The sequence below is a fragment of the Trachinotus anak genome, unplaced genomic scaffold, assembly GCF_046630095.1.
Source record: "Trachinotus anak isolate AG129_WGS33_773 ecotype Australia unplaced genomic scaffold, CSIRO_AGI_Tana_v1 ptg000024l, whole genome shotgun sequence".
Classification (NCBI taxonomy): domain Eukaryota; kingdom Metazoa; phylum Chordata; class Actinopteri; order Carangiformes; family Carangidae; genus Trachinotus; species Trachinotus anak.
Window position 1 is genome coordinate 14,992,639 of NW_027273875.1, and position 27,512 is coordinate 15,020,150.

Below are 27,512 nucleotides of genomic sequence, written 5' to 3' on the forward strand. Positions count from 1 at the left end.
TCCTGGCTCATCCAACATATTGCAGCAGCTAGAGTCCTGAAGTAAATCGATGGGAATCTCTCCAAATATAAAACATTTTGGTTTATATTACCTTAGTAACGTGCCGGATACGATATGGTATGAGGCACCAAAGCGTGAATGAAAACTGAAAACAGTTCCTGAAAATATTAGAAACTAATCCACTGAATTTGACTGTAATAAGCGTAATAAATACAAGAAAAACGGACCCTTAGTATTTATTTTGTTACATTTTTTCCAGCAAAGGAAAATTTGGTGTGTTTACTACAGTCAAGCTAGGCTTGGCTGGAAGTGACACTCCTAATAAGCCACAGGTTTGTACTCACCTGCCAACACTCACTGGCCCGCGAACGATTCATTCAAAAGTCTTTTGGGTGAATGAACTGAACCGAATCCGGATTCAGGTGCTGGAATCAGGCCCAGCAAGTTCAGAAGCAATGCGGATTTGTTGATTACTGGATATTCAGCGAGGAAACCTTTAAAATATCAAGAATTATAAACTGAGTTTGGCTTGTTTATCAAAGCCACAATCATTTACAATCCAACTTTATTTATGGTATCTAGATATAAAATAATAGGCAAAATATATATAAAATAAATGCTACTACTACTATTGCTACTAGTACTGCTACTATAATAATACATTTTAATTTATTATTTCTAAGAATATATAGATATTACTAAAGGAATGTTGAGTGAATAAGTACACAGTATTTTATTTTACAGTGTCATAATTTTCAATAAAAATAATACTTCCTTAAATTAATCAAATACTAATTAATACTAATAATTAATAAATAATACTCAAATTGCCAGTTTGTCAGCTGGTCTGCGTGCTGACATATGACGCTGGTTGCTATGGAGAGCCTATATATTTAAGAAAGTCGTTCGAAATCCACCATTTTAGTCTGCGACACTGAAGACGAGATTGGCAACTAAAAACTCTTACTCGACGATTTCTGGAAAACCTGAGAAGCCACCGACGGAAAAAGGAGCCACGTGGACGACTATTGACACCTGTCACAGTTTTATCATGGAAAATGTGAGAATTTAAGGGCTTTAAGATAATTTAAACGACTTTTTTCAAGCCTTTTTTTCGAGGCCTCGGCCATTTTAGGCCTCGAATGTTCGCCCCAGTTCATCCTAATGTTCGCGATATCGCGAGAGTGACTTTCATGCAGAGTCAAGTTTTTTCAGTAACGTGATGTAAAACATTAAATATTAAAGTCTCTGGTGTAGACAACTGAAATGTGAAGACATGACTAACCCTGCACAATGCAGTTTTTACATGTTTACTTTGGGCAAAAATAAAGTATTGTATATTGCACAGGCGTGCATTCAGCCTCAATTGCTCGTTTATATTTTTAAAACGTATTTAACCAAGAGACAGCATCGGCGTAAGCATGGTCAGTCATTCACACCCGTCTGCGAACAGAGAGAGGAGCAGCATCCATACTTTGCTCTGATGGTCTGAAGAAGTCGCTTCTGCTCTGTCTGTGCGCTGTCAGTGTCTTACTGCGCAGCGATTTCAAACTTACCACAGAACAAAATTATTTTTTGAGTGCCAAATAGTGCTATTCTCGCTGTCAGAGGCTGTATAATATGCTATTAGCTTTTGTGCGAGATTTAAAAAATAAAATACAAGTGTGATATGATATCGGGAGCTCAACTCCGGTCCAGTCTAACCCGTGTGAGCCGATGGAGTGAGGAAGGTAGACAAGAAGTTAGACTAACGTGAAGACATGGTACGGTCCACTTTGTGAGTGTCTGAAATCGCATTAACCTACAAGATTTTTCTCGGAATGATTATGGGAAATATATTGTAATATTTACAATTACAGGTGAGAAAGATGTGTAAGACCCCCACCCGACCTTTTGTTTTTACCACTTGGGGGGTTGTCCAAGCCTGAGTGTATCCTTTTTTGTTATTGCTTCAGTTGCTGCGTCAAGTTTAATGTGATATTACAGCAATAAATACATAAAAAGTAGATCAACTAAAAAGGAAAGAGATAAAGAACCAACATTTACATACAAAGTAGAAAAGATTTTTCTAATTAAGTGAAACGACAGTGAGCCATTTTTCTCAGTGTCTCTTGTCCTAAACTGTATGTTAATGCTTACAGATGTGTGATGTGCCTCGTCACCTCCATGACCATAACTACTGGCGGACAGAGTCCAGCAGGAGCCAGAGCAGCACCGACACCAACAGGGTAAAACACCTTTCTTTAGCTGTCCTGTGCTCTAGACAGTAAAAGTTTGTGTCCTGGTACATTTGCTATAAGTTTGCACTGATCTGAGATAATATTTGGAATATGATCTTTAGCTTTGTGTACCGTTTTATATACAATTAATATATAAATGCCCATAACCTCAGTGATAACAGCAGATAATGTGACGTGATAATGTAAAGGTAAGAGTTTCATCATCAATGACAAGGGGAGGAGGATAAAGGACCATCTTGTATGTTGCATGAGGAGCTTCAGCTGCTGTCTCTCACATCCTGTTGGTCCTGTTGCTGAACAGCTGTAACATCTGTCTTCAGTCCCACTGGTTGCATGTGCTGCAGTCAGCTGACGCACTGGTTGTTTGTCTTCTTGCAGGTCTTCGTGTGCGCCCAGATGATGATATATTGTTTGGTTCCGCCTCGGTCCGTGCGATCAGTCTGGTCTGTCTGATCAGTGAATTTGACGTGTCGCTGCTGTTCACCGGTGGGTGTGTTTGCATGATGATAGTTGTGGGCAGAAGTGTGGAGTGGAGGTTTGTGCTGGAGTGTTACATGTCTGATTTCCTTTATCACTGCTGTCAGTGGGGGCTCTGTGGAGTGGGCTGTAGCAGGTCATTGTTTGGCCGAGGTGGTAAATGATACATTTTGTGATCTCTCTTGTATCTCATGAAACACTGCATGTGCCGTCTGCTGTGTGCAACAACTCCTCTGCTGTTTTTCCTCAAAGCTTCATATTTTAATTCATAAATTGTTTTCATTTTTATGATGTAACGGAGGAAGTATTTGATTGATAATGTGGTCTAAGATCTCCAAAACTGTGGGAAACCCTGCAGCTTTTGGACGTCCACCAGGAGTAATTTATTAACTTATTATAGGATGTGCTGCAGTGGCTCCCGCTATTGCTGAGAGACAAACTACAAATGATTAAGTTAGTTATTTCGGCACAGCAAAGTTTTATATTAAATCAGAGCGGTGTGATACCCAGGTCAGCAACAGAAGCCATTTTGGATGAAATGCAGTTATTCATTGAGTCAGAGAAGAAACACAGACTGAATCCGCGGATGTTACAGCAGCAGTCTGAGAGGATCAGAACTGGACTGTTCTGACCTGGTCCCTCACCTCCTCCCTCTGTCCATCTCTCCAACAGGCTGCTGAGAGCAGGAAGAGACAGAGGGAGCAGGAGAGCCCCTCCAGAGCCCTCGAGGAGCCTCCGGAGAGAAGGCTCCGTCAGGCAGCGCCTGACCTGTCAGACCGGAGCCCCAGCCCTCAGCCCTCCACCTCAGCCCCACAGGCCAGACTGGAAGGGGTCCAGCTGGAGGTGAGTGCCCAAAATGTACATATGAGTGTTGGTTTTCACCTGTCTCGTGTTTTTCTCTTGGTCAGAAGATTGTATCTGAGCTCGATGGTCTCCACAAACATTTTTCCCTCTCTGCTGCATCAGTCAAAAGGGTGTAGCTCAACCAGTCTGACCTTTCTCCTCCTCTAGTCTCTCTGAAATGTTCAGGGAATACTAGCTCCATATTATAAAATGTTCATGAGAGAAAATCAACACTCACAACCACATGTGGCAGAAAACTGTCATGTTTGTGATGCTAGGACAAAGAGAACATGACGAATTACAGTGTGTAACAGGTTGAAAAGTTCGAAATCATCACCTCTTAAGTTGTCTTAAGTCCTTGAACAACAAAATTTGAGGTAAATAACTATAAAGAGTAATAAATGAAACAACATAGACAGACAGGTGTAGGACCAGCATGCACCTGGGAGGATCTATTACAGAGGTCTTTTACAGAGCAAAAGAGGCAGCAGGAGCCCTGATTTCTTTCTAGTGAATAACCCTCAAGAACATATAAAGACGTTTGGACAGTGGACTTGTTTGACTGTGGTGCATCAGCTGCCTTTTGATTTCAAGTTTGTTTCATGTTGGATTTTAATTATGAACAAAATGTCCCTACAGATGGTGAACTGTGAACTATTTCCTTTTTTCTATACATAAAACAGTTGTATCATTTGGTCTGAAAGGCATCAGTTATGGTTTTACTGGAGGTCAGTGGAGATATTAGATAATCTGGCAGAGCCTCTGACCTCCATCCCACTGGTTAAGGCACTGCTGACCTGTGATGCCTCATCATGTGAGGCTTAGATGTGAGTATGAAGCGCCCTCTGCTGGAGATATGGTGGGAGGCAGATCATCTCTGTGTCCCATCCTGAGAGTGTCCAACAGTTCCTGCCAGGAAGTCTGCACCCTGAATACTGAAGTCTCTGTGGAAGTGTATCTCAGCTCTCTGCCCTCCACCTTGTTCAGCAGAGAGATGACGTAAAGGTAAGAGTTTCATCATCAATGACAAGGGGAGGAGGATAAAGGACCATCTCGTATGTTGCATGAGGAGCTTCAGCTGCTGTCTCTCACATCCTGTTGGTCCTGTTGCTGAACAGCTGTAACATCTGTCTTCAGTCCCACTGGTTGCATGTGCTGCAGTCAGCTGACGCACTGGTTGTTTGTCTTCTTGCAGGTCTTCGTGTGCGCCCGGATGATGATATATTGTTTGGTTCCGCCTCGGTCCGTGCGATCAGTCTGGTCTGTCTGATCAGTGAATTTGACGTGTCGCTGCTGTTCACCGGTGGGTGTGTTTGCATGATGATAGTTGTGGGTAGAAGTGTGGAGTGGAGGTTTGTGCTGGAGTGTTACATGTCTGATTTCCTTTATCACTGCTGTCAGTGGGGGCTCTGTGGAGTGGGCTGTAGCAGGTCATTGTTTGGCCGAGGTGGTAAATGACACATCTTGTGATCTCATGAGTCAGTATCTGACCTCATGAAACACTGCATGTGCCGTCTGCTGTGCAGCAGCAGTCTGAGAGGATCAGAACTGGACTGTTCTGACCTGGTCCCTCACCTCCTCCCTCTGTCCATCTCTCCAACAGGCTGCTGAGAGCAGGAAGAGACAGAGGGAGCAGGAGAGCCCCTCCAGAGCCCTCGAGGAGCCTCCAGAGAGAAGGCTCCGTCAGGCCACGCCTGACCTGTTGGACCGGAGCCCCAGCCCTCAGCCCTCCACCTCAGCCCCACAGGCCAGACTGGAAGGGGTCCAGCTGGAGGTGAGTGCCAAAATGTACATATGAGTGTTGGATTTCACCTGTCTCGTGTTTTTCTCTTGGTCAGAAGATTGTATCTGAGCTCGATGGTCTCTACAAACATTTTTCCCTCTCTGCTGCATCAGTCAAAAGAGTGTAGCTCAACCAGTCTGACCTTTCTCCTCCTCTACTCTGTCTCTCTAAAATGTTCAGGAAAGAACAGCAGGAGAAAGGCAGCAGGAGCTCCAGCCCAGAGCCCTCCAGGAGCCTATGGATGGTGCCATGTCCTTACCTAGTGCGTACGGCCCCCAACCCGGGCGTCTCCCACGCCCTCGTTTGAATGCTGTGATTGGGATGTTGAACGCCTTGGTAAGAGACTCTCCATATTACTCTCCATTCCGCCGGGAGGAGTGAGTAGTAGCTTCATGGCTGGACCCGCCAGTAGCAGTACCACACACACACACACACACACAGACACACACACACACACACACACACACAGACATATAGTCTGTAAATAATTGTTAACTGTTTTTATCTTGCAAATAAGTTTCCTTTCTCCAAAAAAAAAAAAAAAAAATCTGTTTCCTAGTTGTTAAGTTTCCTTTTTTATGTGAAACTCATATTTTTTTAAGATAGCTTGTAGATAAGATTTCTTCTTCAAAAAATATTTGTCCATTCTCAAAAAAAAGTTTAAGTATAAGTGGTTTATTTTAGGTTTAGTTTAACTGCTAAGTCTGTAGATAAGTTTCTAAGTTCTTCCTCTGTAAATAGATACTTTTTTTTTTGTAGATAAGTCTTGCCTTTTTTGAGCTAGTAGATACGTTTCCTCTTTCCCCAAAAAAAAACAAAAAAACAAAAAAAAATCTTCTGTTTCATCTTAGTTTCTTATAAGTTAAGTTTCCTTTTTTTTTTTAAATAAAAAAATCTTTTAGTTGGTAGAGATCTTTAATTTCCTCTTAGTTTGTATATACGTTTTAACTCTTTCATTTCTTACTAGTTGTTAAGTTTCCTTTTTTTTTTTTTTTTTTTTAAAAAGAAAAATCTTTTAGTTTGTAGATAAATTCCATTTGGTATTAGTTGTTAAGTTTCCCTTTAAACCAGGGGTCGGCAACCTTAAACACTCAGAGAGCCATTTGGACCCGTTTCCCACAGAAAAGAAAACACTGGGAGCCACAAAACCCTTTTGACATCTAAGATGAAGATAACACTTTATATATATCGTTTTTTACCTTTATGCTATGTATAAAAAAAACTATAGTGTGTTGCATTTATGAAATCAATGAACTGCTACAGAGAAAACAAAATTACGGGGGGTTGAAAAGCTCAATAAATCGCATGCCGGCCGGTATCCCACATCGGCGGTTGTGACATATTTTGAGCGACAAAAAATTAAACACGTTTTATTTTAATGTTACAAGATCACCATAATCTTCAAATTTAGAATTACATAAAAAAACTAACAAACTAAAATAAAGTGAATTTAAATTAAATACTCATTATTTATTTTCTAAAGCCACAGGGAGCCGCAGCAGAGTGATGAAAGAGCCACATGCGGCTCCGGAGCCACGGGTTGCCGACCCCTGCCTTTAAACCTTTATTTAAACGTTATTTGTTTGATTAATTTACTCTTAGATTGTAGGTAAGTTTGAACTTTTTCATTTCTTATTAGTTAAGTTTCCTTTAAAAAAAGAAAAAGTTTTCGTTGATTTAAACCTTTTTTCGTTTCTTATTAGTTAAGTTTCCTTTTTTTTTTAGTTTGTAGATAACTTTCATTTCCTCTTAGTTTGTAGATAAGTTTGAACTCTTTCATTTCTTATTAGTTGCTAAGCTTCCTTTTTTTAAAAAAAAAAAAAAAAAAGTTGATAACTTTTAGTTAATTAAATTACTCTTAGATTGTAGGTAAGTTTTAACTTTCCTTTCTTAAAAAAAAGTTTTTATTGGTTGATAACTTTGATTTACTCATAGTTTGTAGAGTTTTAACTTCTTCCTTTACTATTAGTTGTTAAGTTTCCTTTCAAAAAAAAAAATCTTTTAGTTTGTAGATAACTTTCATTTCCTCTTAGTTTGTAGTTAAGTTTTAACTCTTTCGTTAGTTGTTAAGTTTCCTTTTTTTGAAAAAATTAAAAATAAAATAAAAAAATCTTTTAGTTGGTAGATTACTTTAATTTTCTCAAGTTTATAGAGTTTGAACTCTTTAATTTACTTATAGTTGTTAAGTTTCCCTTTAAACCTTTTTTCCATTTCTTATTAGTTGTTAACTTTCCTTGTAATTTTTCTTTTTATGGAAAAATTTAAAATCTTTTAGTTGGTAGATAACATTCATTACCTCTCAATTTGTATACAGTCGGGTCCATAAATATTGGGACATTGACACAATTCTCATCTTTTTGGCTCTAAACACCACCACAATGGATTTGAAATGAAACGAACAAGATATGCTTTAACTGCAGACTTTCAGCTTTAATTTGAAGGTATTTACATCCAAATCAGGTGAACGGTGTAGGAATTACAACAGTTTGTATATGTGCCTCCCACTTCTTAAGGGACCAAAAGTAATGGGACACAAGAATTGTGTCGATGTCCCAATATTTATGGACCTGACTGTATATGTTTTAACTCTTTCATTTCCTATTAGTTGTTAAGTTTCCCTTTTTAAACCTTTTAGTTATTAAATGACTTTAATTTTCTCTTAGTTTGTAGATAAGTTTTAACTCTTTCATTTCTTATTAGTTGTTAAGTTTCCTTTTTAAAAATAAAAAATAAATAAATATTTTTGGTAGATAACTTTTATTTCCTATTAGTTGTTAAGTTTCCCTTTAAACCTTTTAGTAGTTTAATTAATTTAGTTTAGTTTAGTTTGTAGATAACTTTCATTTCCTCTTAGTTTGTAGATAAGTTTTAACTCTCATTTCTTATTAGTTGTTAAGTTTCCTTTTTTTAAAAAAATGAAAAGAAATCTTTTAGTTTGTAGATAACTTTCATTTCCTCTTAGTTTGTAGATAAGCTTTAACTCTTTCATTTCTTATTAGTTGTTAAGTTTCCCTTAAAAATAATAAAAAAATTTTTGTTGGTATATAACTTTAATTTCCTCTTAATTCGTCGATATATTTTAAGTCTTTCATTTCCTATGAGTTGTTAATTTTCCCTTTAAACCTTTCAGTTGTTAAATAACTTTCCTCCTAGAATGTAGCTCCTTTGAAAAAAAAATTGTTTGTAGATAACTTTCATTTACTCTTAGTTTGTGTATAAGTTCACTTTTTCATTTCCTCTCAGTTTGTGGATTGTGAGTTTTAAAACTTTTATTCCTGCTTATTTTATAGAAAATATTTTTCTTTTTAGTACATAGAAAAGATTTTTGTCTTTTATTCATTCTGACTCTTAAATTTAAACTCTTTCATTTCTCTTTAATCTGTGTATAAATGTTAACTTTTTGATTTCCTCTCAGTTTTAACTTTTTCATTTATTATTAGTTGGTTGATAAGTTTCCTTTTATTAAAAAAACTATTTCTTTTAGTTGGTAGATAACGTTTTAATTTCCTCTCAGTTTGTTGATAAGTTAAGTATTTTATTTCTCCTTAATTTTTAGCTTTTTAGCTGTTAAGTTTTACCTCTGTTTGTTATATCAATATGTTTTAACGTTTCATTTCCTCCTAGTTTGAAGGCAGGTAAGTTTTAGATATGTAGATAAGTTTGAACCTTTTTTAGTTTGTAGATCATTTTTAACTCTTTCGTCCTTTCATAATCTGTAGATAGAGGGGCACTGGCCTCATCTGAAATCTGAAGTTCCCCTGCCCTGTCACTAGTCTTTTGACTCTTTACAGATAAGAAAACTTAACAAACTGTGGCACTTCTTGTAACTATAACAATAATGTATTTACTTCACGTGAAAGGGAAAGTAGTGAGTTAACTACTCTACTGTTGTACTAAAGCTAGCTGGTTAATGTTAGCTCATTATTATTTACAATTCTAGTTAAGTCTTTTTTTTGTTTAACTTCAGCCACAAGCTCACCATCTAAAACAATGTTTTAGTTGTCTCTGAGTTAAATAAAATTAAAGCTGCTTCCCAGATACTTCAGATCTGGGGAACTGTATGATCTCCCTTTTCAAAAAGTAGGATGGATTTGAGTGCCAACCCGAACTCAGCATACCACTTATGTTATTCTGTGCAGTCATTGGTAATGAGCATTTTTTTCCTTTACTATAATGCTTGGCAGAGGTAGAAAGTATGAAAAGAAAGGGACAGGCAGATAATCAGTAGTGTTTGGCCAAAAAGACGCCCAGCCTGGTAGCCAGTGAAAATGAAGGTGAGCAGAGCAGTGTGAGATCAAGGAGAATGGAGCAACAGGGAGTCAAGCAGAAACCAGCCAAGGTCAAGACCAGACAGCTTCAATGCCTCTTCACCAGGTCAGAAAATATTTAGACACAGCAAGATAATGACAACAGATAAAAATAACTGCATTTTATATGACATGACACTGAAATTGACAGATGGACATACGGACGAGTGAGAGATGATTTAAACTCTTGTCCCTTACGGTGATCAGGTTTAATGGCTTTGCTGAGCAGTGACTTCTGATGTCTACCAGAACTCTCACTGAATGTTTTGAACATCAAGTCTTTCTCTTAAAATGTACTAATCGTTGTGATTGTGTCGTTGTCAGATTACATGGTTGTAGCTGAATACAAGCACAGACGTCTGTGACGTGTTTTTGGATGGTTGGTGCAGGGGACTGTGATCAACTCTCCAGAACCATCAGTCACCAAGCAGTCCTTCTGCTCCTGCAGGACCTGGGGGTAAGCTGCTGTTTTCATTCTGCAGTTGCAGTGAGCAGAATTTAAATTAGATATTTCTGGACCAACATTTTAGGTACAGTTAAGGCCAAAATTATTCACGCCCCTGGCAAATTTTGACTTAAAGTGATTTTTATTCAACCAAGAAGTTTTTTTTCTGATTGGTAATGACACAGGCATATCTCAAAAGATAATAAGACAATGGACAAGGGGTATAATTGGGGAAACATTTGAATGAAAAATGGCATGTCCAAAATGATTCATACCCTTCTCAATAATCAATGGAAAAGCCTTTATTGGCTATTACAGCAATCAAACGCTTCTTATAATTGATGACAAGCTTTTTGCATGTCTCTCAACTGTAATTACTGAACGTGATTATGACAGTGGGAGTATGGAGAAGGCGGGGGGGACATTCACATTTGAGTAAGAGTTAAGTTTTATTTCATTTGCTTCTTTCCAGACATTTGAAGACCTACTCTTCTTCCCTAGAACCTGATGGTATGCATATGTTTTCATGCTGTAAAAGTTGTTCATAGTACTATATTAAACTACATAGTGATTAACACTTATTTACTATTTGTATATGTCATGATGACAGTGGTGTTATGAAAGCTGGGGGGCATTCACAATCAAGCCTCTCTCCAGACATTTCCCAGTCCAGAGCAGAGGGTCCTGTGCAGTCTCACCTCAAGGTCTTCCCTGAGATGCAGCATGGGGACAGGAGGAGGGTAGGAGGGTATTTAATAATATGTGGTACAATGACAACACATGGTTACAGTACCCCATCAGTAAAGGCATTTTATGAAGCAAAGCCAAAGTTCAGTCAGGAAAACTATCTTTATGCCTCTTTCATTCACAATTCTCTCTCACTCTCTCTCACCCCACTTCTTGTAATCAGCTGACTACAGGTGTTTTCGGTTCCAACTTTAAAATCTGTTGTCCTCTCTCCTCTGCTGTTAGCTGCTGCGACCCTCCTTCACACCATCCACCTCCAGTCTTTACATCCAGTATCAGGTTGAGCTCAGCAGAGTCCTCATCACATCCAGATCTCCAGCATTCTCTTCATCGCATCACCACCAGTGTCTAGACCCCAGGGGGTTTCCTGTACTTCACTCAGCCTCACCTCCTTTTCACATATGATGACATTACGATGGAGTGTAATCTAATAAGACTCTCACATCTGTCACATCTGTCACATCTTTCCTCTTATGTCGTGCACATGGCAATAGTTTCCTTGTTGACTCAGAATGAAGTCGCTCCTGATTGGAATGCCCCATCCTCTGTATTTAGGTCAGAAACAGGCTTTTCCAGCTCGAAGGTGGCTTTAGAGACCACTCTGAATCAGAGCACCACAGAAATGTTTGCATGGAAGCAGCACCAAATGGTTATTCAGACAAATCCACGTACAATAGCTTCCATCAATAAAGAGAGGGAAAAGACCATTAAAGAGAACCAGGCAGAGGTACTGCTATTAACTGTCACCACCACATCCCCTGAGGAGGTCAAAGAGAATCTGTGGACTCAAATAACAGAGGAAACCTCTTAGACATTCTAGAAGAAATGACTAAGCATGATCACCTGATAGAGAACCCCATGAAAGCTCATGGAAATGTTAAGTACACTAGCAAAACTATCCAGAATGAAATACTGGATTGCATTGCAGAAATGGTACAAGCTGAAGTAATAGGATAAAGACCTTCAGAAGGAGGAGCAATTCTGTCATTTGTTACTATTACAATGGGGTCATACATAAGAGCTCTCTTGACTTTCAGACGGCTGATAGCCCAGATGCAGCAGGTCTAACCAATGTGATCATAAAATGCCTTGAAAGACATTACCTACAATATTGTACTTACCTGGTTGGTCAGGGCTATGGGGATGCTGTTGTTATGAGGGCCAAGCACTAAGGAGTGTGTACAACATGTATGGTGGCCAGCCTCATCAACAACAAGACCACAGCTCCTCCAACCTGAACGACCATAATGAAGCTCTAGCGTAAGTTCAGTCAGGAAGACCTATCCTCTTGCATGCATGTGCTGTATATAATCCTAATTAAGGCACACCTCACATATTCACTCATTATTCCCTCATTCTTCCGGCCTGTGGCTGTCATCATCCTATCAGCTGTTCAGACAGCGGTTCACAATTAATCAATAGCAGGGCGACACAATTTCTCATTAGCCTATTATCTGCTGGCGCTCCCTTTTTAAAGATGTTCCTTCTCAGTTTTAGTTTCCTGCTCCGCTGATGTGCTCCCCTCCCCCCCCCAATCTCCACCTGGTTCCAGAGTTCATCAGCCATAATCTGTCTCAGAGGGATCTTCAGTCTTCTCGGTGTCAGAGGGTTCTTCGGCATCTCTACGTCAGAGGTCTCTCAGCCATCCCATCGTCAAAGGATCTTCAACCTTATCAGTTTCAGAGCATTCTCAGCCATTGTCAGCTTCAGAGGTTCTTCGGCCATCATCAGCATCAGAGGGATAGTCAGCCGCCGCCACCACCACCAGTGTCTGGTCTCAGGGGGATTATATACATATATGCACATATATTTTGCTGCTGCTCATCCTAACTCTAAACATCTCCCTCCCGAGACCAAGCGCCAAAGTCTATAACTGCAGCACTATCATCACGTCTTGTCTAATTAAAATATTTACTTTCACTCCATTCACTTGTCTCTCCTGATTGGACTGGTCTTACCTAGGTCTGACTCCCTGATCCAACCCAATGAAGTGTCTCCTGAAATAGCGCCCCTACGACGGCAGGCATACCAGACCTTGCTTGTCATCGTTACAATAATAAATGCGCAGACTGTACCAAGGTTGGAGTACCTTTGTTGCCGTGGTTACTATAATAGTGGTCATAGCTTGGTTAGGTTTAGGAAAAGATCCTCATTTGGGTTAACATAAGTACTTTCTTAGCATTAGATGATATTTGTTGTCATGGTTGCAATAATAACAGTGTGGTTAACTTTGTCGAATGGTTGTGGATAATAGAAACAACATGAACTGCTACTTTCACATGGGAATTGAGCACAGCTCTCCTGTGTCATATTCCTGTGTTTTGTTGACCCCTCCATCCATCTGCAACCTCCTCCTGATGCGGACTTTGTCTCTATAAACTACATCACCACACTTTTCCCTTTGTTCCTGTCATCATTACTATGGCCACTAGATGTCACCTAACAACAAAATGTAACTATGGGTTATAATAACCTGCTGCACAGATGACCTCTGGACTCATTTTTTACAGGACAGTCTCTTCCAAGACTGAGTATCTCTAGATGGGCTGGCAGGCTGTCATGTAGGCTCCCTGCAGTAGACCCTGTACTGCAAGAGATTGGGCTTGAAAGTAATGGTGATCAGACATTGAATGCTCATGGTTTACTAGTGCAAATTGACTTTACTGTTACTGGACTTCTGGTTACTTTGAACAAAGTCCTGGGTCAGTCTGAGTTTTTGTGCGACATGCTGTGGTCCCCCTCACTGGACCTTGCAGCAGCTGTTAGTCTTGTGGAATCATTACTTGACACATTGCAGCAACACAAGAGTGAGGTCCTTTTTGAGGTTCTGTGGACAGAGGTGCAGGACACGGCTGTAAAATGTGCAGTCAGTTTGGAGATTGAGGGGAAGGCTTTGAAAGACATGTATATTATCCAGTGCTCGACTCAATGACTGGTGAACTGTGAAGACGTTTCTGTAAAGCCATGAAGGGAATCCAAGTACTCCACCTACAAAGCAGGACTTTTTTTTTTTTACAGAAAGAGGCCCTTTTTGCTTTTGCTGAGAGTTTGGATTCAAATGTTAGAGCCAGAAGGCAACACGGTTTTCTCTATTTTTAGAGGATGAGAAGAACAGGGATATTGTGGCTTTTATCACTTCATACCTGAACTGAATTTGAAGTTACGAGGCAAAGACAATTCAGTTTGTGACCTGATGACAGCTGTCTGCTCCTTTCAGAGGAAACCTGAAGTCCAAAAATGACTGCAGAGAGAATGTGCACACTTCCCAACGCTGCTGGAGCAGGAGCAGGTTCAGAGAGTGAGAGAGATGCATCTTCTTTAGCTGACTTTGTTGACAAGCTGATTATAAACTTCATTATCATGAAAGGCTGCTGTTTACCACTTTCACTAAATATTCAGCGGATTGTCCTGGTGTCTCATCAAATTAAACTAGTGACTCTTAAAACAAAACAAAAAAAACACACAACTGCAGAGGTGTCTTTTGTCTAATAGTTCCTCAGACTGTTCCTCACGGGGAACCCTGAAGATGAATTAGCTCCCACAACCCACAGATGGGAATGGTCAGACCCCCACGGCCCGTCACATTCCTCCCATATGTCCAGGGTGTAGGTCTTCCCTTCCTCCAGCCCAGATCAGAGAAAACTTGTACACACAGACAAAACAAATACTGACAGAGAAAAATAAAAACTCTACAATGTTGTTACACAGCAGAAGACAGTGTATCAATGACAATGAAAATTTATCGAAATATGAATTGAGTTTTATCACCAATACACCATGTAGAGCATCAGTGACAGTGCTTTTATATGGAGCCCAAATGTCACCAATAAGCTGTCTGAGATGCAAACAAACAATGGGAAAAATCTGCTGCAGCACATGATACTTCACTTTCAAGGACAGAATTATTTATGTAGAAACATAAAACTTATTCTTTGGTTTGTGGAGCGCTGCTGACACTGTGCTGCCATCTTTGCTCTCTATGGCCCTTACACGTGGTAGGTTTTCCATACTATGCGGCAAACGCAAACCAGCTTATGTTGAGTTGCGATGATGAGTTGAAGTGACATGAAGTGACAAGGCTCCAACAGTGAGTCTGATGCTGGATACCGGAGTAAACATCTCAACTATCCCAAAATCCTTCTTAGTACTTTCAACTATATTTTGCTGCTGATGTTCTGGGAACGTTATATATTATTACGGGAGCAAAATGTGACTGAACAAGGAAGGAGTCGATTAGTATCCACGGATGTTTCCTGGTCATTGTGGAGAACGGCGGGTGTATCGTATGATTTACCCATGATTTCAGACTCTACTACCATGGAATACATCCATACTACTCCACTGATCAAATGAAATCTCCAGCTGCAGACCAGTGGCTCCTTCTCTCGCGAGATCAGCGGTTGCGTAGCAACCATCGTCAACAGTTCTAGTGATAAAACACCAGGGCTACGCTTCCTGTGAGGATTAACGAATTATATATTGACTTTTCAGTTCGTATAATGGAGGTAAGTGCTTCTCCTAACACTTTGGCCTTAAAAGGTCAACATGGCAACATAGCGCCATGTTAACTGAGCAATGTACAGTTAATATAACGCCGGTTAGTCAGCAAAAAAGAAAAAAAAGTTGTTGAAATATGGCAAGTTATCTATTAATTAGCATGTTTGCTAATGTTTATTTCGTGTTACGTGTATTAACTCTAACCCTCTGTGGGTTAAAGAGTCAAACACAGAATTCAGAATTTTTCATTTTGACAATTCGCTCACCATCGCAACAACCTCACACACCAATCTGTGCAATATCTACACACGCTGCTACTGTTGTACATTCTTGTAAATATGTAATTTATGTACACTATATATAATTTGTATATTATTATATTGTTATTATTTATCTTTCTTAAATATCTGTTATTGCAGTTTCTTTGCTGCGTTCTTTTCTCTGCACTGCATCTTTGCTGCTGTAACACTGTGAATTTCCCCACTGTGGGACTAATACATACTTATCTTATCTTATCTTATCTTATCTTATGTGAACATGATAGTTTAAAAGATTAAAAGTAATTTCAGGTGCGATAACAGTCACATAACATAAGGCTACATACATTTTATATATCTGTGGAGTGCCCAGCTTCACAGGTCTAGCCTGTTTAGTTCATAAGTCCCAGACACTTGTGGGACACCTCTCAGTCTGTGGCTCTGCTGTACTTCCAGGAGACAGGACTAGCAGGAGAGGACTCGGCTGAGTCTTTGGAGGAGTTCCAGATGGTACTTGGTGAGCTGCTTGGGGACAAGAGCATGGACACAATCCGGGTGGAGTATGAGAAGCTCATCCATGCGCTGAGGATGTCACGAGAGAATGAGAAGAGGCTAATGTCCAAATGCAGGGAGCTGAATGCAGAGATCGTGTCCACCTCAACTAAAGTTGCAGCTGCCCTGAAACTGTCCCAAGAAGATGAGACAACAATAGCTTCACTAAAAAGGGTACACTGTCACAACATGAGAGGCTACAGTATATGAATTTGTTTGTTTCTAGCTCAAATTTGGCATAATTTCAAACACGGAAGTTATGTTACACATGGACTGTTTCAAATTAAAGGACCAGAAATGCCAGTTGATAGAGTAATTGTGTTTGCTATAGTATAGTTTTATTTAGTTATGCAAGTGACATTTTATAATTTTTCCCTGTGGACTCCTCAGATTATGTTAATTCAGCAATGTTTTGCTAAAATTTTCCATTGTCTTTACTGTAGGAGCTGGATAAAGCTTGGAAAATGGTTGATGCTGCTCATGATAAAGAGAAGAGGGACAAAGAAACCATCATGAACTTAAAAGAAGAAGTCGCCAGCCTAAAGAAAATTGCAGAGCAACAAACTGGCTTCTCTATGGATCAACAGCACGGGTGAGCCATCTGTCCTCTTTCCCAACCTTTTAATAAATGTTTGTGTGGATACTGTAGCTATGGTGAATCAGTTGTAATCTGTTGTTTTCAGTGATCTACTAAAAATGAATGAGGAGTTGACAAAGGAGAAGGATCAGCTGCTGACAACTGTGGAGGGTCTAAGAGAAAAACTAAATAAGGCCACTGCAACCCAGCAGGACATAGAGGCCCAAAGACAGAGTGCCTTAGAGAATATTTCTCAGGTAGGTATGGTTCAAATTCTCACTGACAGAAATTTATGTGACATGTTTAAATGAATGGTAGAGAGACAGGCAGTGTATGTGACTCACAAACTCCACCCTCAGCGTTACAAACAAATAGGCTAATGAGGTTTTTATTGATGGAAAGATAAACTACACCAGATTTAGTAAAAACAGAGTGTACACGTAGAAAAGCTCTGCATTGTTTTGCCAAATTTCTACCACATCAATCAGTCTGCAGATGTATGTACATACGTGAAGTATTGCATCTGCATCAATTATATGCTTCAGCATTACCACTACATTAGCAGACTAAGGGTACCACTAACCGTTTTTTCTAAACAAGCAAGGAAAAGCTTTACTTATAGTGTGAAGGATATTTTTAAGTACAATGAAAGAGTTCCTGTAGTTCCTGACTTAGTTCTTTTGGGCTCCACTAATGCTAAATGGACTTCAGTGCACCCTTGGAGGAATACTTATTGTTTTTCAGGAGCCAGTGGAGATCCTCACAAATAAAATAAAATTAAATCCAGCTCTGATGCCAGCTTGTTGCTTCTTGGTGTGTCTGAACCTAGCTCCAGCAGGAGCTCCAGGTGCAACAGAATGAGATTTCCCGGGAGATGAGGCTGAAGGAAAAGCTGGACAAGGAGGTGAAGCAGCTGCACGTTGACATGGAGGCCAAGATGGGGGACATCAAAGCTCTGAATCTGCAGGGCCAAAGGGCCAAAGAGGAGCAACAGAGACTGGAGCAGCAGCTGAAAGAGCTAAAGGTGAACAGTTTGTGAGATGCATAGCCTTTATGGTGCACTGGTTGAGATAGCATCTACTAAAATAGATATCACCTTCGTTGAAAATTTTGATGAATGTGCAGTTTTTATTACTGTCATTACAATTTTTTTTAACCTAAATATGTAAAGGCTTATGTATTTATGTATATCTATGTCCATACTTTATACCCTTACCTTTACGGTGGGCAAAAAAGTTGGACTAGATATGGATTGAACTGCATATACTGCATTGTATGTACTGTATATATTTGTAAGTTCTTTCTGGTATTTTGTTTATACCTTATATATTCAAATGAACTAATATACAGATCAGTGACAAATGAAATAGTGAGGTGTTGGGCCACCACAAGCCTCCAAAACAGCTTCAGCACTGCTTGGTATCAGTCATGTCAGTGCATCTTTTAATTTAGAAGAGTTAACTAAACTGTAATTGTGTAGTTAATGATATATGGCTGTGTACAGCAGTATGCAATAAACAGTATTTTCCCCTGATTGTGACAGATGCTGAATGAGCGATCCAACAAGGAGCTAGAGCAGATGCAGGTGAAGAACACCAAGCTGCAGCAGGAGTGTGAGCAGCTCTCATCAGTCAAAGAGCATCTCTCACTGGAAAACCAGCAGAATGCAAATGAGCTCAAGGTACACATTTGTCCACTGATACACACATACACACCTATGCAACAGAAGCACACTATATATACCTCATTGTCTATGTTGGCAGTGTTTGTGTGTGCCTGTGCATGCATGACTTTGAACGTGAATGGGACAGACAGAGAGGTAAAGTAACAGAACTGATAGTGACATTCTTGATGAGAGAAAGACCCAAATTCCTGATTGCTAAATCACACAGTATGGAGATATGAGAACATAAGCTTGTTCTTTCCAAGATGTTTTTCCACTAATGCTTAGGTAGGCAGATCGCTGTGGCAAGTACCTTATTTGGTAAAAAGGTCACAGTAATATTTATTTATTTGTCTATCTTAAAGCAAGATGGAATAAGATTTGACATGTTCCTCAGATCTACAGGAGTGGATGAATCCTGACATGTTTCTGTCCTATTGAACCACAAGGGGGCACTGCTCTGACCTATAATGAGCAAGTCACAAACAAGTCTATTGGGTTTTGAACTGGGTCCTACACCAAGAAAGTAAAGTCAGAAAAAAAGTTATCTGAGGGCTGTGGTCAGAGAGACAGAGACCAAATTTGAGTTACTATCCTCAGTGCACAGTTGCATAATTGTCCACTCTGTTAAAAGCATTTCTCCTCCCTGTTACTTCTGTGTAATGCTTCATACCACCCCACCTGTCAGATGAGAGAAGAGGAGGTGACTCAGATGCGTCAGGAGATTGCCAAACAAATGAAGATGAGAGAGGCAATCCAGAAGAAGTTCCACCAGATGGAGGATCAGAAAGCTGATGTGGACGTGCAGAAGGAGACACTGAAAGCTCAAATAGCTGGTCTGGAGAAAGGTAAGGTATCACAGACACACACATACACTGACATAAGTGATGACCTCCGGGATTCTCAGTCGCTCCCTCGCTGCTGCTGTGTCTAATCCCTGTAAGATCATCAGTCTTAAGTTTAAATGTGATGACTAACTAAACTAACTTTTAACTTTAATCCTTATTAATAAGTTACGAGAAGAGATGTGAGGAGGAAATAGACAATTAGCCAGTGATAAATAATTAAAAAAAAACCTTGCAATAGATTTTCTTTTGCATAGTATATACATAGGTAAATGCACGGTTAGATTATTAGATATTAACTGCAATCATACCCACTCTCCATACTGCCTTTGAAGAGATCCCCTGCCTATGTGTCTCCACCACACTGTGAAGGGAAGGAAGCATCCCAGCTGAAGCCAACATGAGACCTCATATTAGGAATGCATCTTCACACAGAACAATGACTGTGGAGTGCTACTGACACTGAAATGGCTTAAAGAAGGGATCTCTGCACAGCCAGTATGGACAAGAGGGAGAATTACAGGCAGTAATTCAAACAACAATAACTACATTTACACACAGAAAGTGTGTGTGTATCGTTTTAAGACAGCCTTAAATAATGTAAACCCATCTGTTATCTGTCATATTAACTGCAGATCATTTCTCATGCCACCTTCAAACCAAAACATGCATCAAGCAAACATGCATCAAGAAACAAGATTCATTCACAAGCAAATAAATCTAAATACATATATGTGTGTATGCAGACATGGATGCAGAAATACACCCAGAGTAATCTACACAGGTACACACAACATACATGCTGTTTTTGCGTGCACACATGCATGTGTGCTGTATCCACATACACTATGCTATCAAGTTTGGCATTTCCATCAGATCATTATCACAGTTAAAAATTTAGAAGCCAAACAGTCAGCATTTAGCCTGAAATGAAAGAGAAAATCCAGAGAAAGTAATAGAATCTGTCTCAGTGGAAACTGTGCAAATACACCTGAAACAGCACCCGCTGAAAATCATCCGTTCTCTGAATAGGCTTCAATGATCAGAGTGGAGGAACAGAGATCGTCAGGGTGATGAATAGAGTCCAGCAGCAGCTTTATGTGGTAACTGAGAGGAGGAGGAGAGGAAATGGCCACACTGACACAGTGATAAATTCTTCATATCTTATTTTCGTTATTTATTTCATTTTACTATTTTCTGTCTCTCAAATGTATGGTTCCTCTCACCACTGTTCTGGTCTCAGATATTTCTTGCTTATACTGTCTTGTTTCTCCTTATATGTATTTCATTTCGTTCTATATTGTGTGTTACCACTATTTTCATTCAAACATAGAAATTAATTAATTTCTGCAGTGAAATGTGTTATTTAGACTTCAGAGACTTTAGAGCTGTGAAATGACTTAAATGACATAGTGGCACAATCATGGAAGTGAGCAAGTTGATAGAAAAATATTCAATACAACTGGCTTTGATCATCAATACAAACTGGCTCCATCTCTCTTCTCACAGATCTTGAATCATCACAAAAGCAAGTGGAAGCTGACAAGAAAGCCATGGACGAGCTGATCCGAGAGAGAGACATCTTAAATAAGGTACAGTATGTATGACACCTTGACCCACCCACAGGGTATCTGTCTTGTGTTTTCAGGTCTCTTCAGTACACGTTTCTCTCTTGTCTGTTATAAAGTGGAGCAAAAGGAATATGACGTTAACTACAGTTCATGTTAACTACAGTTCTTCAACCAACTAGACCCTGTGTTACTGGTTTTCATTACACATTCAAAACCAGAATCAACATTGATTTACTTATGTTTCCCCATCAATAGAACATGATCAAAGCTGCGCAGTCGACTGAGAAACAGCAGAATATTGTGAAGCTCCTCGAGCAGGACAAGAAGACACTGGAGCATGAGATCAGTGGATACCGGCAGGAGGCCCAGAAGCAACGCAAGATCATCCAACAGCTGGAAAAAGAACGTGACCGCTACATCAATGAGAACAGCAGCCTCATGCAGAAGGCAGGTTATACAGAGGAGCTAGCTTAATGGGTTTAATTATTAATTTATTTAGATATTACAGGATGAATTTTAGTTATTTATTAAACACAAGGTTGGAAAACCTGTCTTCAACCTTGGCCCATTCTAAGTGTAACTTTACTCCCTTCACCAGGTGCAACAAAAAATGAATGATGTTGAAGTAAGAGAGATGGAGATATTTGATTGGAGGAAGAAGGTGACTGAGGCAGAGTGCAAGCTGAAACAGCAAGAGAACCTGCTGGAGTCTGTTGTGTCTGAAAGGAACCTCTACAGCAAAAACCTCATCGAGGCTCAGGTAAGAGTGATGCATTCATTAGCTAATCATCCAGTTTAAGAGCCAGTAGCCAGAAGGTGAGTCAGCTGCAGTCCGCCAGCCTGCATGACAGGAATAGATACTGGGAAATGGAAAAGTGGTTGTGAGATACTCTGAAATTATTTGTTTGGTTTTTTTTTTCATTAATTTCTGTTTCTTGTCTTTATATTTTGTATTTGCTAGTTTGAAAAGTTTATCTCCTGGTTTAGGAGGAAATTGCAGAGATCAAGAGGAAGATGAAAACCATGAACAACCAGGTGACGCGGCTGAGAGATGAGATCACTGGGAAGGAGCTGGCCCTGGCCAAAGATCAGCAGGAGCACAAGCGCTTAGAGAAGGATAACGAATCCCTGAAGGTAAACTGCAGTCTTCCTCAGTTCTTCTGAGCTCCTCCTCATCATTTAGATTCTTAATATTTAGTCCTGTTCGTAACTTCAGTCCTGAAGAAAAGTCTTTTTGAAATTAATAAATGTTCATGTTAATGAAAATGAACATTACACTCATTTCATTTGTTAAAATTGTCTTGGCTAATGCCACTGGGAACCAATGACCCACTTATAGGTCAAATAATGATTTCCATTGTCCAGAGGTTAGTAAAGCCAAGCCATGCTGGCTTAGTGCAAGTGTTTTTCCACAGACAGGTAAAGTAATTTAGCTGTACTGCTAATGGACTTCATGACAGACACATTGCATTTCATATAGCCTAGATAAAATAAAGTGGATCAATCTGGACCATTCAGAGTGGTTTAACATATATTCATATACATACATGTGTATCTGTCTCTGTGTCCTGCTTCAGGGGGAGCTGCAGTTGATTAAGCTGCAGCTGGAAGAAACAAAGCAGCGTGTTGACAATCAAAAAGCAGAGCAGCAAAAACTGCAGAAGGTTATAGCAGATGCTGATGCTGAGCAGATCCAACAGAGGAAACAACTGGAACAGGTAAAGAAGGAGAAGGAGGTAGAATAGAAGAGGTAAAGAGAAAGACAAGGACAGACCTAGTGTCTGTCCTTGTCTTTCTCTTGTCTGATTATTTGTTGGTGAAACTTCCCTCAAGGTGATCAGAGAGCGGGACACCCTGGGCAAACAGCTGCTACGCCGCAATGATGAGCGCGCCCTGCTGTATGAGAAGATCAGGATCCAGCAATCAATCCTGAGCAAGGGAGACTTCCACTACAACCAGCGGATGGAGGACATCCGTCTGCTCAAGCTGGAGATCAAGACGCTGCGGCACAAGAAGAGCATCCTGGACAAGACTGTACCCAGCACTGAGGACCTGAGGTAAAAAAGAGAAGCATCAAGAGAAAAGAGAGGAGTTTGGAATAGACATGGAGAGGCAGGACACAAGCACTGAGCACAGGCAGCAGGATGGAGAGAGAATGTGGTGACCTACAAAGTAGAATAGAAGAATAGAGTAGAAGCGCACGAATCACAGAAAGATGGAGCAAAGTGGAGACAGATCCAGGTGAGAGGTAGGAACAACCTCCTTTAAACCTCTAGCTTCCAAAACCACAGTGAACTCTTTCATGTTAAAACTAAACAATATTTCTGTGGTAAAGTTTCCCTGCATCACCTTACAGACCGCAGTCAGAGTGCATCCATGTCATTCATTACATTAGATTTGTACTAATATTTCAAAAAGGATTATTATATTTCATTATTATTGTTAGATAACCAAGCAAAGAGCCATTCGCCTGTTATTCTGCTGGTATTTTTTCTTTCTGTTTTTCTTTTTTGTTTTCCTCCGATAAAAAATGCCTTCTCATGATCATTACAGCATGTTTCCATAAAGATATCTTTATGCTATCATACAGTGTGTAGCTGTATGTAGGCACTGTGTGAAATACAACTGAGATGTTGTGTTGCAGGCGAGAGCTGTTCCACCTGCAGAGGGAGCTGCTCAGAGAAAGGATGAGAAGCAGTGTCCTTGAGGAACAGCTGAAGCCCATAAATATTCACAGATGGAGACGACTGGAGGTGAAAGACTTGTTAAGAAGTGTCTGTGTGGGTTAGCTTAAAGCCATAACAGCCTTAGCCTTGGTTCTCTTCTCAAACTCTTTGAGCTGTGTAAAGCTAAGTATTCAGAGAGGGAAAGGTCAGGCTGTTAACAGTTTGTAAATGACTCTCCTCTGCAGGGCAGTGACCCCGGCAAATACGAACTCATCCAGAAGATTCAGTCCTTACAGAAACGACTTATTGCTAAGACACAAAAGCTTGAGGAACACGAACTTCTACTACAGGTAGACACTCCCTCCACAATGTGTACACACACAGACACACACACACACACACACACACACACTGCACATGCCTGTTTGGACCAATGATCATCAAGGAGCAATGTGACATCTCCAGAAAGGAGCTGGTGTGTAAACTACTCTACTATCTCTATCAACATATACTAAGTCTTCTCGTTCTGATTTTTTAAACCACTGTGTCAACGATTTGAAAATGTCTGACTTTGGCTCTGTTCAGTGGTGGTTTTAGGAAAGACAACACACCTCCCTGAGGATCTGACAGCATCTCAAAGTGTTGATATCTTTTAAGATCTTTTTAAACCAACCTCTTTATCCTCTCAGCCTTTGATAAGTGTTTTGGCCATAATATAAAATGTAAGCTACTTAATATTTGTTTTTTTATTAACTTATAAATCACTTTTACTTGCATTAACCTGTATGAAAGGTGTTTTACATATTACAGCTGAATTGATTGCTTGATTGACTGTAGCATACAGCATTGATCTGACCCCAGGACACTGACAATCAATGGTCTCAAATGAAATCTTTGACCACCATCACTAGGACTGTTAGATTTTTCCACAAATACAGACAGTACTGGCTTTTGAGAAGCAGATAATGTACGATGGAGACACAGCAGGAACATGTATTATATGCTGTGGTCACTTTTCCTTCCTCACTGTAATAAACAAAATAGGTGTTTTAAGTTGTACGCCATGTGAACTTGAACACTTATTCTCCTTCTATTGTTCTCTGCAACCGTCTCCCCTATCTTCTGCCTGTTTCCCCACCAAGGAAAAGGAGAAGCTGTATGTGGAGCTGAAGCACATTCTGGCCCGACAGCCTGGGCCAGAGGCAGCTGAGCAGCTCCAGCAGTGCCAGTGGACTGTCAGAGAGAGAACCAAAAAGCTCAAGGTCTTTAGTAACCATCATCTCACAGTCTCAGCCAGTTTGTTGTTTTCTTGTCTCATGTTGTTTTTCTTTTTGTATTCCATTCCTGTTGTGTTTTCTTCTATTCTATTCTATTCTATTCTATTTGTATCTGACTCCATCAGCTTCTGGTTGTCCCAAGTCAACTTGGGACAAAGGCTTTGTAAGTCAAAGTGTGATCTGATCTGCATCTAAGTTACAAGTATAAACAAATTCAATGTGCTTAAGCTAATAACCAAAAGGTTAAAGGTTGAGCTAAAAAAAACAAACAATTATAATCAACATTCATAGAGTTGGTGGAAAATAACTCCTCTGAGATTGTTGTTAGCTCTAACCCACAGCTCTACTCTGGTTTCATTGACTGGACTCCAGGTTTTTATAACTCCTGGCTCCAGTTAGCTGTTTTTCATGGCATTAGCCGATGGGCTCACATTTACATTTTCCAGCCTACACAGTTAATGTTTGTTTTATGGACAAGAACAATGATGATTTGTGTGTTATTTGTTGAAAAATACATTATGTTTGTTCATTACTGTAACTTGGATGAAGATCAGATCATATTCAAAGACAAATTTATAAATAGATGAGGATGATTCCTCTCACTTTTTCATTGCCATTGTCCCTCACATACTCTGTCCATTAAAACTTGTCTGTCAGTGGTTTTAATCATGTGTCTCTAGTTGCCTAAATACATGGAAATAACAATCATTTTCCTTGTATGTATGTTTTTTTGATTTCTCAGGTGCTGATTGCAGAGCTGAAAATGCTTGACTCAAAGATGAATGAGTACAAAAGTGAGAATCAAAGATTGGCCAATGAGCTTGCAAACATCAAGAAGAAGTACCTCAGCCAGAAAAAGCTCCACAGGTGACTCTCCTGGTTTGTCTGACATCCTGTCGCTACAGTAACACTGAGTAGTAGTGATGGGTGCAGAATTTATGTTATGAATGTGGTAGTTGTGTTTACTCTGGTGCTCTGTGCGTCTCCTCAGTGAGCAGAGGACCACGACCAAAGTGGAGCAGTTGGAGCCGCTGCCCCAGCTGAGCAGCAAACCTCACTTCACTGGAGGAGGCTTCAGGATCAACAACCCTGTCAGAAGATAATGGATGTTAGGAGAGAATATTGTAAATCATTTGAACTGAAAAATATCTATTATCACATAACACTGTGCTTTACTGTGAAGCAACCAAGACCTTTCAGAAACAGATACTCACAATATAGATTTCAAACAAACCTTGAGAGACACACTGAGTCCATATCATGTTCAACAATATACAAAATTACAGCCTCACATTGTCACACATTGTGTTTAGTTATCACTGATGTATTTTACTTTTTATTAGGAGCAGATATAAATAGCCCTCTTAAACATATGATAGACTCTAAATGGAAGATAGGGAGGCTTATCCACCCACCTTTTACATAAAATACAACAGTTTAAGAAAACAGCCTATTCTTGCTGGAAGGGACTTTCTAAAACAGACTCTCTGTTTATTATCTGTCTACAGTAAATATAAATATTACAAATATGGGCAGGTTCTCTCCCAGCAAAGTTTATATGACTCTTTCTATATCCAGAAATCAATTTCATTCTGCAGAAAAAAAAATATATTATCTCAAGTCAAGACAAGTAGAACTGCAGCTATTTGATTATTGGAGATACTATTGGATGTACATGGTTCGTAAAAATGTGTTTTCTTCATGTCACATCACTTCTGTTTGATCAGATGAAGGCATCAGGTAAAATGTAGAGCTCAGATTTGGCTTAATGCTGATTGAATAAAGACCGCAACAGAGTCAAGTCTTCAGTCCTTCAGTTTGTTCAGGGTTCAAAGACTCAGCCCCAGTACTTAACTGACTGGGTTGTTTTGGTAAGCAAGGAAGTGTACTGATCCCACATCCTCAAGCTTCTCCACAGAGTCCTCACCAGTGTCAAGTTAAATAAAAATATTGCAAAGCACTGTCAGAACTGACATATGGTGCCAGTTATCACACCTCTAAAGACATTTGTCCTCAACAAGCATTGTCCTGTTTACTGACCAGGCCAGCTTCTGCCAGTCTGACTGGTTTTTAAGAAAGAGCTAAGAAAAAAATAAATAGATCTGCTGTATCTGACTCATCAACAGCAGTCCAAATGCTGAAGCTTACATTTATTCACTTCTGACACCACACTAGAAAAGCAGCAGCATCTGAGAGGGCGTGTTGTTGTCCATTGTTCAAACCACCACTTGAAACATTTGGTCTGTCAGCTTTATGTCACTGATGTTTTTTATTTGTCTTAGTATGTGAATTTTCTTTTTATTGACATTGACATTGTAAAGCACTTTGAGTGTATTGCACTTCCTTTTTCTTAAACATCGCTTGAGATTTAATCAAAGATCCTAAAATAAGGGCTGTTCAGAAACCTTTAGCTGCAGTATGTTTACTAGGGAGATTTAATAAAGAGGCGATGTGTATTGGGACTTTGTCTCTCCCTCCTTTATTGAAATTAAATCTGTGCAAAGTTTGATCTTAAATATCAGACAGACTGATCACAATTCAGCTCAGGTCGGCCATCGTCTCTAACAGAACCTACTGAAATGCCTACTGAAATGTCATCTGTTACAAAACAAAACAAAAATCTATTCAGAACACACAAATGCACATTCTCTAAGCTAATATTCTTTTTTGAACTAATTTCATGAAACCTAGATATCTAGGTGGATTAATGTAGGTTCATACATAGTGACATAGAGAGCAGAGCACCCAGAGGTCACGGGTTAATA

At 39.7% G+C, this 27,512-nt stretch overlaps 2 protein-coding genes across 9 annotated transcripts; both read left to right on the forward strand.

Annotated features, from left to right (window-relative positions):
* The first annotated feature begins 510 nt into the window (after positions 1–510).
* On the forward strand, positions 511–6,424 carry LOC139607456 (uncharacterized). 3 transcript variants are annotated; one of them, XM_071460327.1, is made up of 5 exons: positions 511–1,060; positions 2,142–2,228; positions 3,390–3,560; positions 5,164–5,334; positions 5,524–6,424. In XM_071460327.1, exons 1-5 carry the CDS (start codon positions 1,052–1,054, stop codon positions 5,722–5,724), a joined length of 639 nt encoding a protein of 212 aa, XP_071316428.1. In that variant the 5' UTR covers positions 511–1,051; the 3' UTR covers positions 5,725–6,424. The 3 variants fall into 3 exon arrangements, with proteins under 3 accessions (XP_071316428.1, XP_071316429.1, XP_071316430.1); XM_071460328.1 differs by lacking the exon at positions 511–1,060 and adding an exon at positions 1,632–1,763; XM_071460329.1 differs by lacking the exon at positions 511–1,060 and adding an exon at positions 1,642–1,777.
* A 420-nt stretch (positions 6,425–6,844) lies between these two features.
* Positions 6,845–27,442, forward strand: cfap58 (cilia and flagella associated protein 58). Of its 6 annotated transcripts, none has more exons than XM_071460324.1 (21): positions 6,845–10,107; positions 10,568–10,605; positions 10,706–10,835; positions 11,068–15,347; positions 16,053–16,322; positions 16,592–16,740; positions 16,832–16,982; positions 17,555–17,749; positions 18,269–18,406; positions 19,077–19,236; positions 20,743–20,825; positions 21,060–21,251; positions 21,403–21,564; positions 21,792–21,938; positions 22,382–22,522; positions 22,638–22,861; positions 23,449–23,557; positions 23,716–23,820; positions 24,613–24,732; positions 25,490–25,614; positions 25,739–27,442. In XM_071460324.1, exons 4-21 carry the CDS (start codon positions 15,342–15,344, stop codon positions 25,848–25,850), a joined length of 2,589 nt encoding a protein of 862 aa, XP_071316425.1. In that variant the 5' UTR covers positions 6,845–10,107; positions 10,568–10,605; positions 10,706–10,835; positions 11,068–15,341; the 3' UTR covers positions 25,851–27,442. The 6 variants fall into 6 exon arrangements, with proteins under 6 accessions (XP_071316425.1, XP_071316424.1, XP_071316422.1 ...); XM_071460323.1 differs by having other exon boundaries at positions 10,753–10,835; XM_071460321.1 differs by lacking the exon at positions 10,706–10,835 and having other exon boundaries at positions 11,068–12,102; positions 12,334–15,347.
* Positions 27,443–27,512: the final 70 nt, after the last annotated feature.